This window comes from Castor canadensis, chromosome 2 (assembly GCF_047511655.1).
Source record: "Castor canadensis chromosome 2, mCasCan1.hap1v2, whole genome shotgun sequence".
NCBI classification, from domain to species: domain Eukaryota; kingdom Metazoa; phylum Chordata; class Mammalia; order Rodentia; family Castoridae; genus Castor; species Castor canadensis.
The window spans coordinates 187,283,847-187,299,362 of record NC_133387.1 but is presented as its reverse complement, the minus strand read 5'-3'; the positions used below and the strand labels follow the sequence as shown (position 1 = coordinate 187,299,362).

General features: G+C 50.5%; 1 protein-coding gene across 4 annotated transcripts in view; it reads left to right on the top strand.

Annotated features, from left to right (window-relative positions):
* Positions 1-552: 552 nt before the first annotated feature.
* Positions 553-15,516, top strand: part of Zbtb16 (zinc finger and BTB domain containing 16) — a 178,851-nt gene continuing 163,887 nt past the window's right edge. Inside the window, exons 1-2 of one of the 4 annotated variants that reach the window (XM_020180105.2) lie at positions 553-859; positions 4,109-5,466. In XM_020180105.2, coding sequence (XP_020035694.1) covers positions 4,199-5,466 — 1,268 coding nt within the window. In that variant the 5' untranslated portion in view covers positions 553-859; positions 4,109-4,198. The other 3 variants (XM_020180111.2, XM_020180106.2, XM_020180112.2) reach the window with 3 other exon arrangements.

Sequence of the window (15,516 nt, the reverse complement as noted above, 5' to 3'; positions counted from 1 at the left end):
GCCTTAGACATCTCGAAATCCGGCCGCGCTGTTCTTTCTCATAGGCAGGCAGTAGTTGGGAGTCATAGAGGACTTGGTTTGGGCTGCAGAAGTGACCTTCTTGATGTCCAGGATACTGGGGGTGTAGCGCCCAGCCCCAAGGAAAGGGAGATGAAACTGAACTGGGAAAAGCATGGCAACCAAGGATAAACTCCGCACTTGAACAGCGGACTTGAGGGGGGGGGTGTGTGTGGATAAAACCCATGCCCAGTGGAAACTAAAATCTTGGGGTTTAGGCGGAGACTGATCGTCGCTCCTCACCCCAGTGCTCCTTGCACTCCTGTCCACTCGCCCCTTCTGCTCTCTCCGCCTAGCTGATGAGTGGCGGCCGCTGGCGCCCCTGCAGCAGCTAGATGTCAGGCGAAGCCCGGAGCGCGGAGCGCGGGGAAGGGAGGGTGGAGGAGAGGAAGGGAGGGGTGGGGCGGGGAGCGCGCACGGGCTCGGCCAGTGCGGGGGTGGGGTGGGCGGGCTGAGCCCGGGGACAGCGCGGGAGGGGGGGAGGGAAGGGGGGCAGCTGTGGGCAGGGAGCCGGGCTCGGCCGCCAGCACTAAAGATGGAGAGGCGCCGGGGCCTCGCAGGGGAGGGGGCTCGGCGTTGACGTGGGACGCGGCGGAGGCGCCGCAGCCGGTGGTGATTTGCTAACCTCGCAGCAGAGAGGAGTTGAGGGTGATGAGAGCGGGTACTGCGAACTGCCGGGCGATGCCGCCGCTGCCGCCTTGATACCGAGAGCAACAGTTCCCCAGCAACACCCCTCCCCGACACAGGCACACACCCCTCAACAGGCACGCACACCCACCCCACAGCGCCCGGCTCGGCAGCGGTGAGTGGGGGGCCGGGGAAGGGCGCACCGCCCGGTGAGCGCCTCGCGCCAGGGCGCCCGGGTGCTGGAGAGGTCTCGGGGGGAGGGGGGGAGCGGGGGGGCGCGCTCGCTCCGGCCACTCGGCCGCTGGGCTGTGCGTGCTCCCTTCCGGCTGCTGCAGCCGTCGCCCGCGCTGATTGGGGGTCAGCTAGCAGGGGGAGCCCTGGCTGTCAGCTTGGGCGCAGCTGCCTCCCCAACCTTTCCTCTCCAGGACACAGTCCGGGTGAGAGGTGAGGGATAGAGCGGTCTGCCGGGGCTGAGGGCGCGATCGGAGGGTTGGGGACTGGGAGGCTTTGTACAGCCAAGGGCCAGCGGAGGCGCCGAGAGCCTGTGGGTGCTCATATGTATGCGGACCGGTGCGCGGGCGTGAGATAGGATTGTGGTTTATTTATTTGTGTGTTTATTCGCTGGTCGGCTGGGAAGCTAGAGCCGGAGGAGCTGACGAGTGGATCCGGAGGTGGAGGGAAGCCTGTCTGGGACTCGCTTGGGTTTTGTTTCTGCTTGAAAAAACGTGGTGGGTTCTTTTTTCTTGATTGGACTTGATCCCCTTTTCGGGGTGGCGGGAGGGAAAGAGGGAGGGAGAATCCAAGAGTCTCCAGCGCTCGGGCTCTCCTCGGCTCTCGGTGGGACCAGCCGTGGCGCCGGAGCTAGCGGTGCGCTCCTGGCCGCGCGCGGTGGTGCCCGGGCTCTGCACCTGATGCGTGCGGGATGCCTTTCCCACCCTGGCGCGCCGGCTGCTAGCTTGCAAGCCCCTCGCACACTCCCGCACGCGCTTCGAATACGCACGATCCGGCCGGCCTGCGAACACACTGACTGAAATGCACAGACGCGCTCCGCAACGACTTGCTCGCCGCCTCCCCGCAACATGCCTGCCTGGGCAGGGCACGCCGGCAGCTGGCGCCTCCGGCCGGAGGCCAGAGACCCTGCCTGTCGCTTCCCGGGGGTCACGGCCCCCGGCCGGAGAGGGAGGGCCCGCAGATCCCTTCTCGCCTTTCCTCCCACAACTCGCTGCAGGGCTTTTGTGCTTCCCCTTTGCTGCGGGTCGTGTCAGCCGCCTCGCCGCCCTCGCAGCGGCGTCCAGCCCGTCTGGACTCTCTCGCCTTTTGCCCGGTCTCTTTCGCTTTCCTTCCTTCCTAGTTCCGTTCCTTTCCTTTCAGGCGTCTGACTTCTGGGGAAAAGTTGCTTCCCCAAAGTTTGCCGAAGTCGTCTCCAAGTCCCGGTGGGGGTCGCTGGGAATTAGGGGTGTGTGAGAGCGCGATCAGTCCCGGAGCTCGGCTGGTTAGCGCCGGCTTTTCCCCCAGCGCCGCCAGGCCGAAAGCTGCAGCCAGTGCGGGCCGGATCGCGAGCGCTGAGCCGCGGGGTGGGAGAGACGGCTGTTAGGGCACCCCCATTTCCCCTAGGACCCAAAGGCTTGTTTCAGGGAAAGAATTTGGGTAGCCAACCTTCCATTCTTTTCTCTACTCCCTTTTAGTTCTCAGAAACTCTGATGTCCGCAGGAAAGCGCCCAGTGGTAAGGCGCGATGAATGGTCTACCCACCCTTGCAGGCCTGGGTTTCCACCCTTGGGTGAGCAGCAAAAGTGTCCGGACCAGCCACCCTGATAACCCTTTCTGCATGAGCGTTGTGCCTCCGGAACCAGCCCACAGGGCTTCTTTTGAGGGTAGAGGCAAGCCATGTGAAGAGTGAGGAAGAGCCCTTGCTCTCTCCACCCTCTTCCCAGGTCATTGGCTGCAATCCTGGCCACAGTGAGGCAGTGTCTGGGAAAAATCTGGGCCCCTTGGGTCTTTCTGTCATGCCCTAAAGGGGTTCAGAGTCCTGGAGCCCTCACTGATCTGGAACAGGCTTTGGGAGAGGCCTTTGTCTCCCAGCCTTGTGTTCCCCTCATATTGGTTGTAAGTCATTCCATATATGCTGTTGCCAGTATCACTCCGAATACCTCTGAGCCATGTCCAGTGTCCAGTGGTTCTACTGGTCACAGGATTTGCCAACTCCCAGGAGCCTGTGGGACACACTGGAGTTCACACCCAGCCCAGTGTGACCACTCTTGGCTACAGTGGGGCATGTTTCCTATGCTCTGCTCCCTGCCTTCATGACCTATCCTCCTTCACATTTCAGATCCTTCTGTCCACTGTGCACTTGTAGATAGAAGGGTAAGTTCAGCATTTCATGTAAGTGTGTGCAGGCACGTTAACACTCTGGCTGGCACATACATGCATGTGCACACGCACACCCGTATACACAGAGTCGGCTTAAGATTACACATATCTGTGGATAGGAGTGACCCAAGTTAGCATGTAGGTTCTGTGTGTGTGTTCCTGTTACTTCCTAAGGAGGAGGTTGGGGGCATAGGTCTGTCAGTCCTTTGCAATAGAATGGAAGGACAGAGGCCCAGGAAGGCACTGGCTGATGAAGAGAGGATAGGCCTGGAGGAAGAGAACCCATTGCTCACAGATTTCTGTGGGTCACCACAGAAGGCTGCAAGTCAGTTGGATCTGACTTGGCTCCTAAGGCCACCAAAGCAAAGCAGAGGTAGAAAAGCTTTGTTTTGTTGAGTCTTGCTGTACAGGGGGTTGAGCGTTAAGCTGAGTGTTTCATTTGACTAAAGGAAGGGGTTAAAGTTTTTATTAATTTTCAGTAAGGTTATGAACACTTCCTCATAATGAATGTTGGCTTTGTAATGGGGATTCCCTACTCTCAAGTTTATAGAATGCTCAGAACTCACTGTAATTTTCATTTTGCTTTATAACAGACATCACAGATCCATGAAATAGGTATGTGCAGTGGCAGTACCTTCTCTTTATTCTCATCATCCCCCAGCCTGTGAAGGCAGATTTTTTTTTTTTTCTGCAGTACTGAGGTTTGAACTCAGGGCCTTCACCTTGAGCCACTCTGCCAGCCCCATTTTTTTTTTTTTTCTGATGGGTTCTTTTCGAGATAGGGTTACATGAAACTATTTGCCTGGGTTCGCTTTGAATTGCGATCCTCCTGATCTCTGCCTCCTGAGTAGCTAGGGTTATAGGCATGAGCCATGGGTATAAAGGCAGATTTGTAGGTTTTTAGGAAGCTGCTTCATTTAAATCTGTAAGAGCCTATTACCAGGAGTTTGTTGGGGGTGGGAGTGTGTTGTAGTGTTTGAATTCTTTTAAGGACACGAATGAATGTGCCATTTGTTCTCTCACCTCTTTCCTTCTTCTCCTCTTCTCTCCTGCAGCCCCCTCCATTGGCCCAGGAAGCCCACTCTGCCCTATCACGCAGAGCACAGAAGGAAAGAGAGCCCCATGCCTGAGCCGAGGCGAGCACCATGGATCTGACAAAGATGGGCATGATCCAGCTCCAGAACCCCAGCCACCCTACGGGGCTGCTATGCAAGGCCAACCAGATGCGACTGGCCGGGACTTTGTGCGATGTGGTCATTATGGTGGATAGCCAGGAGTTCCACGCCCACCGGACAGTGCTGGCCTGCACCAGCAAGATGTTTGAGATCCTCTTCCACCGCAACAGCCAGCACTATACTCTAGACTTCCTCTCGCCAAAGACTTTCCAGCAGATTCTGGAGTATGCGTACACAGCCACGCTGCAAGCCAAGGCGGAGGACCTGGATGACCTGCTGTATGCCGCTGAGATCCTGGAGATTGAGTACCTGGAAGAACAGTGCCTGAAGATCCTGGAGACCATCCAGGCCTCAGATGACAATGACACGGAGGCCACCATGGCCGATGGTGGGGCTGAGGAAGAAGAGGACCGAAAGGCTCGGTACCTTAAGAACATCTTCATCTCAAAGCATTCCAGTGAGGAAAGTGGGTATGCCAGTGTGGCTGGACAGAGCCTCCCTGGGCCCATGGTGGACCAGAGCCCTTCAGTCTCCACCTCATTTGGGCTTTCAGCCATGAGTCCCACTAAGGCTGCAGTGGACAGTTTGATGACCATAGGACAGTCTCTCCTGCAGGGAACTCTTCAGCCACCTGCAGGACTCGAGGAGCCAATGATGGCTGGGGGTGGGCGGCACCCTGGGGTGGCTGAGGTGAAGACTGAGATGATGCAGGTAGATGAAGTACCTGGCCAGGACAGCCCTGGGGCAGCTGAATCCAGCATCTCAGGAGGGATGGGGGACAAGGTTGAGGAGAGGGGCAAAGAGGGGCCTGGGACGCCTACTCGAAGCAGTGTCATCACCAGCGCTAGGGAGCTGCACTATGGGCGAGAGGAGAGTGCTGAGCAGCTGGCTCCCCCAGCTGAGGCTGGCCAGGGTCCTCCTGGCCGATCAGAAGCCCCAGGGCCCCCAGTGGAGAAACATCTGGGCCTCTACTCTGTGTTGCCCAACCACAAGGCTGACGCTGTGTTGAGCATGCCGTCTTCGGTGACCTCTGGTCTCCATGTGCAGCCTGCCCTTGCTGTCTCCATGGACTTCAGCACCTATGGGGGCCTGCTGCCCCAAGGCTTCATCCAGAGGGAGCTGTTCAGCAAGCTGGGTGAGCTGGCTGTAGGCATGAAGTCTGAGAGCCGGCCCCTAGGGGAGCAGTGCAGCGTGTGTGGGGTTGAACTTCCGGACAATGAGGCCGTGGAGCAGCACAGGTAGGCCCACCCCAGACCTGCACCTGTGCCAATTTTCCGGCCTTGACATCGGTCCTTCGCTCCCTGGCCCATCCTAAGTCTGGGGACCTGTGTTCCTTGCAAAAAAAAAAAAAAAAAAAAGAAAGAAAGACAACCCCTACCAAGCCCCCAACCTTTTTCTGATGTCCTGGGGGCCATGTGTTTCAGAGGGTGGTGAGGGGAAAGGGGGTGTATCCAAAACATTGCGTAACTAATGGGGCTAGCTTCTTACTAGGTCCTTCCTTCTCTTCTTGCATTTGGGCTCCCGTTTGGTTTTTCTGTGGTTTGACCTACACTGCTTTGACTGATAAAGTGGAGGGAAAGAGAGAAGGAAGTAAGATTCAAGATGAGGGTCTCCCATGGCCTGGATCTAGCCGTATCACCAGACTTCAGGTCCCTCAGTCTCACCCCATCTTGTGGTTCCTGCAGAGTCAGCCTGTCACTGTCTGCAGCTCAGGAGTCTAATGGCTGCTTAGGGCCAAACCCAGCCGTAGGTTCAAACATCCGTTTCTGCAGACACATTTAGGGGGAGTCTATTTCAATTCAACAGAGAAGGATGAATATGAAAGCCTTGGTCTTGCAGCCTGTATAGTCTCTCTCTTATCCTATCTCAATTAATTGCTGCTTCCGGCTAGCATTAGCTGTCCTCTGGCTTCTGTTTCCTTCTCTGTGAAATAACCTTTTTTGAGCCTATGACATGCGTGGTTCAGTACTGAGGTCCATACCTGGAGCTGCATTTTTGTTGCAGCAGCCCTGAGAGATAGGGAATGTTCATTTACATAGGAGGATGCTAACACTCAGACTCAAAGTCCCTTTTCCTGGTAAGAGGCAGAGCTGGATTCATGCTCTAGACTTAACCTCCTTGTTCTTGGTGGGCACTTGGCGTCATTCAGGGTGGAAGAGGCTCATGTCTACAGAACACGGCGGGGTTGATGATTGCTCATTAGAGGTGGAGTAAAGGGCAGAGGGAATCAGTAGAAGGTTTGGTCTTTTCCTGGCTTCTGTCATAAACTATAGACTATCATTTTACCCTCCTATGCTGAATGATGAATGGTGTCCACAAATCTAGTTTTCTGTTGTCATTTCCCTGGTGTTTTGCTGATCTTGGTTGGGTTTTCCACATTTGCACCCACTCTTCCTCACGCCCATTACTCTGTTGCTCATTTAGTTAGGGGGACATGCATGGGCGGAGGCTTTGGAAGCTGATCTAATCTCCCCTAGCCACAGCCTACTCCCAGACTGCCTAATCGGCTGCTCTGAGACTTACCTCTTGGAAAGTGCCACCGAGCTAAAAGTAGCCAATTTTTTATTTTTTCCTGGTGGGTGCAAAAAATAACCACTATGAAGGTGTGTCTTCTTGGTGCTTGTACCTCTCAGAAATAGACCGACAACATATTTGTTGTGGCTCAAACTTTCCTAAAGAGGAAATCCCCTCCCCAGACTTGACCAGAGAGGTCTATCATCTTCTCCGGACGTGAATTATTTCAGCTAAGTGCTGGGAGAAGTAGGGTGTGATGGAAAATAATTTTATTTTTTCCTAGCTTTCGTCCGGTTGTGGTTGCTTTTCTTTACCTGAGAAGGGCCACATAAGATATCACTCTCCTAAGTGTTCAGGGTTCTCATGCAATGCAACCCTCGTTCTTCTGGGGAGAAAGAGAGGGCTGGCTGTGTTTATAGTCCAGTGAGCCTGGGTGGTGGAATTAGCCGTGTCTAGTGGTAAGAGTTTGTGATTGTTATTTAAACTTTCTGAAGTTTGCTTTATTCACTTTTTAAAATGAGATGGTCTAGGATTGGTGCTAAATTAATGATACCAAATTCAGAAATTAGAGCTATGAATGACATATGTCACCATGGACGTAAAGAACTGAGCCTTCTGTCCCCCATCTTGTTTTGGCCTCATCTGTTGAGTTCTAGTGGATAGTGTTCCCCACTGCTGTCTTCTACTGTGTTGCTTATGAGGTGGTGCAGACAATGTCCCTGTCCTGGTGTCATCTGTGGTCTACGTACAGGGAGAACATGCTCTTCTTGGCCCAGTGTGTTGGGGGTGGGAGTAAAGTCTGCACTGCAGCCAAAGAGCTGGACCTGGTGGTAATGCCTTAGGTGGGAAGCTGTGGGGGCCTGAGTAAGTGGAGGAGGCAAGGATGTCCTGTGTGTGTTCGACCCAATTCTGTGTGGCAACCCCTTAGCTCCTGGATAGATGTGCTTTGTGGGAGGCCTTTTCCTCTCCTGCACACTCAAAGCTGCAGGATTAATGTACTGCTTTCCCAATTCTTACTGTTCTCTGTCTCTCCCACCCCCCTGACCTATCAGCTGTCCAAGAAATGCTCAGGTGGAAGAAAAATCATCACCTTTACCACTACAAACAGAAAGGCAAGACAGAAAAAGTAGGGGGAGATTTTGATGCAGGAAGCTGTGGAATTGTCTGGAAACAGAGCAGTGATGGCCAGGATTTATTGTAGTTTAAGCCAGCAAGCAAGGGTGTTGGTACAGATGAGGTACCCAGCAGTTATTCTTGCTTTGGAGAGGGAGATAGGACTGAGGCAGGAAGGGGAGCTGGTTATGGAATCCCATCCATAGGTCTCCCCATAACCTGATCTCAAGCTGGGGTGTGGTGAGGGGGCACCTATTGGCTGAACAGATAGTTGGAATGAAACTTAGTGAAGCTGGGCATTGTGGTTCCTGTAGTGGAAGGCAAGATGTAAACACAGTGTCAAATGTAGCTGTGGTTGGATGGGAGGACCAGGCAGAGATACCACTTGGGTAAACCAGATAGAGTTTACTTAACTAATGGAACCAGAAGGAAGCCAGGGAGTGAGAAGACCTGATGGGTCAGCAGCATTCTCTAGGCAGGTGGATCCCCAAATCAGCTCCAGGGGACCCATGTTATAGGGGAGAGTGTGCGGGATGGAGAGTTGTATCAGGCTTCTATAAGACACACTCTCCCACTCCAGGCTTGGTCCCTCTGCCTTCTCTTTCCTCTCTGAAAGACTGGAACAGTTCTGCGTGTGGGCTTGTCTGGATGTGGCCTAGAGAGCACCTCCACTGGGCCAGGTGCACTTTATCATTCTTGGCATTATGGGATAAGATTACAGGGGGCAGTGTAGTTTTCTTCAGTGTGAAAATAGTCCTCACTTATAGCCCTCAGTCTCCCTAGGCTGGTTTTAAGGTGTTTCTGAACTTAGTGCTGTAGAATCAGAGGGGAGTGTGGATCTTCTACAGAGGCCTCTGTATGCTATACAGAACAGCCCTGAGATGAGTTCAGGGTGCATCTTGCACAGGAAGGGAGGAGGTCTTCTCTGCTTCTGGAAGGAAAGTCCAGGTACCACAAGGAAAAATCTCAGCCAACTCCCTGGACCCCCTCCTAACCCTCCCAGAGGCCTCTCAGGCTGGCTGCAGAGTGCAGGAGCCATGGGGCTAAGACGTCAGAGTTCTGCCTGGCACTTGGTCTTGGTCTCTCTCAGATGGCCGGCTGCTGTGTCTGCAGAAGGCCAGCAGCCATTCACCTTGGTTTAGGCCACTTTTGAGAAGTTACAGGATGCTCAGGAACTCCTGGTCCTCTTTCATCATTCTTCTAGGAACCTCTGATGTCAAACCAAGTTCTGCTTACAATACCGTATACTGTGGACTAATGATAGCAACACCAGCAATATTAATAATGCCTTAAAAAAATCAGCTGTAGCGCTTTCTTCCCCACCCCCAGCATGCTTAATGACTTTATCTCTCCTAACCTCACACCCTTCCGTAAAGAGGCGGAGGGTCATAATCTCACTTCTGTGATTATGAAGTCTGAAAAGCTCTGAAAGCTGAAAGGTTTTGTATAAGTTTGCAGCAAACTTTAGTGGCAAAACCTGATCTGAACTGACGCGAGGCTATATTTATCGTGCTTATTTTGAATATTCATATGTTTTGCTGCAAAACTATTAATGTGTTTGATTACAGAACACTTGTCCTGGACTACACTGGAGCTGTGAAACACAGGCACTCGAGTGCCTTTCTGAAATCTAAACAAGTCTGGTTTCTGAAATTCTCTGGAAGTTTTGGTTATAGACCATTATCAGTTCCAATTTAGAGATCAGGAAAATAAGATTTGTGCCCATGGTCACATCACTATAAATGGATAGAGCCAGGCACTAGGTTAGCCTTCTAGCTCACAGTCCTGGGCACTCTACAGCAGGCCATATAAGAACATGGAGAGTGCAGTTTTGGGTCAGCTCCATCTGACCTAGTCTTTGGTTGCCAACACCACCCCCTAAGACATCACTGTGAAAGGCTACAGCCATCTTCCTTGACGTCAGTTCTAAAGGTCAGGTGGATACAGGATTCTCAGAATTCTCTTGGTAGCTATTTATAGCAGCTCTGTCATTCACAGATTTGCCTAAATCCTTTTTGAATCCATTTCTGTTTCCAGGAAATATCCTTTTTGGGGGTGATGAGTGACTTCAGTCTCTAACCTCCTGGGCTCCTGGAAATCTGGTCTTTGGGAGAAGTCTTCAGTGGTGAAGCTAGAAAGATGTTGGAGGACTTGTGGGGTGTGCCCAGCTCTGTAGGCCAGGGCTCTAGACTCAGCTCTGCATTTTTTACCTCTATCAGCATTGCTAGTCTCTGTTTTTTTTTTTTTCATCCGAAGCTCTATTTTATTCATTTGTAAAACCCAGCACTTGGATGAGCTCTTTCTGGATTGTTGCGCTCTTTAAAAATTCTTTTATCTCTGTGACCCCCACTTACAGCTTCATGAAGTCCTTTTGGTTAATTGCGTTTTTCTTAGTTTTAGAGTTGGATTGACAGGTCAGCCAGCCAAAATGGGGGTCAGTTTGATTTGCTTCTGTTTGCTCTGACTTCATTTTTTAATATTTTAACCTGCTTAGGGGTCCAGAGCCATGTGGGATATAGACTGAGCTCTTGGAACTTTTGAAGGTGATTTCTTCTATTTCCAGTGGAAGAAAGTTGCATCGTCTTTCATCTCAGTGAGAAGTCCCCTTTTAATTTGCTGTCATTATTGAATGGAGCCGCCAATTGCTGGGGGGTAGGGAGGGGAGGAAGGAAGGACTAGAGTTTAGGGATACTCTTTCTTCCTACGTGTTCTACGGAAACTATTACGAATCTTTGAAATGTCATCATCCTAAACTGTTAAAATCAAATATCATTTGTAGCACTTTTTTCTTGCTAATTCAGAAGACAAACATTTCCAGTCATTTCACATTTTTTTATTAATGACTTTCAAATAAATTCAATTGAAACCCAAGTAGAAGACTTAAGAGTATTGCTAAATGAATATAGGTGGTCATTGGAGGGTTCTTGAATTTTCCATGATAAATAAAGGTTCTGTTTCTGTTGTGTTAGGTAAAAGTGCTGATTCTCTGGCAGTTATTTTGGTAGAAAGATTTGCCACAATGTTCCTTGGCCACATCTAACACTGTGTTTATATAGTGACTGTGCATTTTGATTCTTGGGGTCAAACTCCTATTTTATTGCTTACCAGCTGTGTGACTGCGGTTATGCTTTTTTAACCCGTTTGGTGATTTATAAAATAGGAATAATAACAGTACCTACTCACAGGGTGTTAAAGGATCAATCAATAAATATTCATCCTGTGCCTAGAATGGTGGCACTGTGTGTGTGCCCCATAGGTGTTTGTGATTGTCTTGCCATTGCTATTGTGAAGTGGGTCATACTAGCAGTGAGAGGTAAAAATGTGTTAAATATTGGTCTGGCCCCTGCTTCCTCCAGAGGCTGTTCTTCAGTGTAGGGTGTCATCCATCCAGCGCTGTAAAACTGCTGCCTTGGGTGCCGAGTGTTTGAGGCTGGGATAGTGTGCACCTGTACCTTCCCTGAGAAGCAGATCTTTTGTGCTGTGGTGGCCAGGGTACTCTTTGTCCCATTGACCTGTGGCCTGGTGAGTCATTCCAGTTCTTGTTTAAATTTAGCTGGGCAGTGCTCCACTCTCATCAGGTCCAAATGTAGCTCACTCGTTCAGTGTCCAGTTGGCCATGTGCATGGCCAGCTATGCAAATCTAGTAAAGGCAGAGCAGAGGACAAATATCACCTGACTGATGGCGGTCTTGGGCTGGGCTCTTGAGTCCTGGGTAGGCCAGGGTGCCTTCCTTTGGGATGCTTCTGAGGGAGGAGTCAGGAACAGTTGCAAGTATCTGATGTAGTCAGGTTCTGTGCTGAGCACGTTCACAGTCAGTATCTCCTTACCTGTTCCCCCAGGTGTCCTATAAGGTGGATGTCATGTTTACATCGCTGGTGGGCAAGGGAAGCCATACAGGTTAGTGGACTGGCTCCACTAACCTCTAAAATAGGAAAGGGTGCCAGAATTTGTTCCTGCTCTGTGATTGGCCATGGCCCCTCATTTTCTCTGGTGGCTTGAGAGGTTGACAGTGACAAGAGTGTCACCTATAGCAGAGGGCTCAGGATAGGTCTGAGAAGTACTACGTCACTTCTTGTTGACACAGAGACACCAAGCTTCTAGGGCTAGAAGCCTTTTATGCTGACTTGAAAAACAGAAAAGGAGAGAGAGAAAGAGACTCATTTACAAAAATAAAAGTCCCATGCTGTTAATTTCATGCCAGCATAATCAGAAATTCCCCTTTCTACTGTTTCTCCTTAAAAGCTCGGTGTCCTTATTATGCAGGCTCAGTATGGAAAGACTATGGCTGGGTTTTGCCTACGTGAGGCTTATCTGTGCAGCTGTAAGGAGGAGATGGGGCCCTTTCCTGGTAGCATGGAAACTTTGGCTAAAGACTGGTAAACCCCAGCTTCATTGTGAATTCTGTGCTCACTTTCCACTCTGTGCTGCAGACCTGATTTTTTTCAGTGTGAACAGATTGTGTTTGATACTACAGTAGGAAGGATCCAAGATAGGTAAGAGAAAGAACTTTCTGAAACAGTAGGGTATTACTGAAAAAGTTACTAGAAGACTCAGGCATTTTGATGAACTGAGTCAGTTCAAGAGTGTGTGTGTGTGTGTGTGTGTGTGTGTGTGTGTATGTGTGTGTGTTTAAAGTTTTCCCCTTTTAGGGTCATCAAGAGCACCTAGAAATAAGAAGTAAAGACATAATGCACACATAGGAACTTCAACCACCAGGCGTGCTAAAAACAAGATAAACATGCCTTCACCATGGTGCATGTCTGCACCATTATCTTTGCAGACGAGGCAGTAGTGCAAAAGTGAAAATGAGATAACTTATAACCTAACCACGCAGCAGGGACTCCAATGTCAGGTTGCCTCCCTACCTCCTGCTTCCCTGTGACCCCAGCCTGACAAGGGAGCCACTGAGCCCCCTGCCACCTTCTCCAGGGGTTGCTCTCTAAGTGGATTAGCTCGTGTGATCTTAATGCTAGTTGGCCTGTTGGCATGACTCTCTCTGCCATAGTGAGAAGCAGATGCGGCCGACCATAATGGCCCTCAGGGCGATCCATCAGGCCTGGTGTGCTGGGGAAGACATTATTAGTGTTAATTTGGGGGAGTCTTTTATGGTAGCTGGGGGAAATGTAGAGGGATTGTTGGAAATTTATTTCTTTAAGCCGTTCAGCAGGTTAGATGCTAGGTTTACTATGGCTACCCACCCCCAGCATTTCTTTAAAGAAGGCCCCTCCCTCACCCTGCAGCTCAGGCCTGATTACTTCCAGAGTTGGAGCAACAACTTAGCAGGCTCTTGTTTCTTGCCGATGTACCTTATTAGTAGCACCTGGCATCATAAGCCACTAATGGGAACCAGGACTCTCCTCCTGCGTGGCCGGTGACAAGTAGCCCTGTCAGCCGGAGCTCACCGTGCGAGGAAGTTCTTATTAGCTTTACGGTCAGGAGAACTTGTCCTGTTCAGGAAATGAATGTTGCCGCTAAAGGTCCTCGGCCCTGACCCTGGCGGCATAACCTGTGCTGGCCGGGGAGACCCTGTGCAGGATGCTCAGGATTGCAGCGCCATTCTGGTTCTTGTCATATGTAAAGAGGGGATCATTGTGGTATGCTGCAGTCTTGAACTTTTGATTTACGCAGTGAGGGTAACTTAACCCTTTCCGTGCCTGGATGGCTGTGCAGTGGCAGCCGTGTGTGTGTGTGTGTGTGTGTGTGTGTGTGTGTGTGTGTGTGTGTGTTGTCAGGAGAAAGGAACGACCCCACAGCCAACGGGTTGGAAAGCATAGTGTCTAGAAGCAAACCTGGGTTGGAGTTGATCCTCTGTCTTCTTAAAGCTGTGTGACCAGGGCAGGGCTCCTAACCATCTACTTCCTTGTCCATGAGATGAAGTTAATACCATCTAGTTCATAGTGGTAACATAGTGTTAAGTGGCAGAGATGCATACAGGACGTATAATCCAGCTGCAGACTCACAATTTGGAAGGAGTGAGAACTTTTTAAATTTTTTTTCTCATTGTGAAATCAAGTTATGTTTTAAATTTTTTTGGTGGTACTTGGGGTTTGGACTCAGGGCCTTGCACTGGCCAGGCAGGAGCTCTATCACTTGAGCCATGCTTCTAGTCCAAAGTCAAGTTTTAAAAAATTTTAAAAAGAATGGTGTAGTGTATTTTTCCTTTTGACACACCAGTACTCCCTTTTTCCCCATCATAGCCCAAAGTCCTGCAGGAAAGGTCACTTAAGTTATTTCCCCCACCCCCAGTAATGTTCGTAAATGTGATTTTTGCGAGAACAGCAGTATTTGACCTCATTCTCGAGGGAAACTTCTGCCTGACTCTTTTTTTAGTCAAGATGTTTTTGAGTTGTCTGGACGCGTTACTTCTGCTGTGGATGCTGCTGCTGTGTTTTCTTTAAAGGCCCCTGGTGACAGAGGAGTGAACTGCACTTTGAGGGGAAGCTTGTCACAGGCTTGCCCCAGAAAAGAGGGACTGAAGGAGGAATGACACCTCCTTGGGAACTTTACACCAGATCTGTCCCTCTGCTTCAGGCTTATAGCATCATTGACAAGAGTTCACAGAAAAATAAAAATAAATTCTTCTCTGATTGTGGGGTTGGGTGCAAAGAGAAAGGTTGAGTGAGGATGGTTAGTGGGTTGAGTCGGTATGACCTGGAGTTTTGGAGACTAGGTTGTTGGTTCCTTTCTGGGTATCCAGCATTCATCGGAGGCAAATTCTCACCTCCTCTTTCTTTCATTCCTTACATGGAAAAACTGCGCACGTCTCAGATGGAAAGTAGCACTTGCTACTTAGAGCAGGTAAAAGCTGCTTCGAAGGCGTTCTCTGAGTAGGGATTGGAAATTGTGAATGCAAAAGAGGAATCGTGACAGTTGTCCTCTAAATTGTCTGCTAAATTAAGGAACTGCTAACATTTGTGAGTCTACCTCCCCACATCCCCCACTCCCGCCCCCTTGGCAGAAGGGATGAAGATGGTACCTAAAAACAACGTGAAGCCATTGCTAAATCGAGTGGCTCTAAAAACACTTTTCTTTCCTTGAAGTTCAGTGCAGAAAACCAGACTGGACTTACAAGGGATGCAGAACCATGTAGGGCCCGGTGCCTGGCTCCTTCCCTCAATTTCTGCACAATGGTTTTTAGTGCCCTTCCTCCCCCGACCCTGTCATAATTATCCACTCTTTTACTTTCTGTGTCCTGACAGCTACAAGAGTGGTTTTTGTTTTTTTGAGCTGGGTGGCTGCTAAATACTCCCCAGCAGCCAGATTCAATGACTTGGGTGCTTGGGATGGGGAGGGGACAGGAACCACCCCCCCCCCCCCCCGACCAAAGCTTGGCATCCCCTGTTGCAAAAGTGAAAAATATTTCTGTTTGCAGTTAATTTTAGTGGCAAGCAGATCATGTTAACTGGATGTAATTGCTTCCAGATATGGCCGAGGGTTTTGTGTTGAGATGAAGGGTCTGGTAAGTGCTTACTTCCTGTGTAAATTAGCCTATTCCATTCAGGCTTTCATTCTGGCCAGCCCTGGATTCTGTCATTCTCTCATCTTCCCCCTCCCCAGCCTTCAGCCTGGTGTGAGAAGCAGCTTGCTCTGTCCCTCCGAGTGCAATTCTTTTGTCACTTAGAGCCCCTCGCCTCTTGGTTCTTGATGTGAGTTTGTCCTTA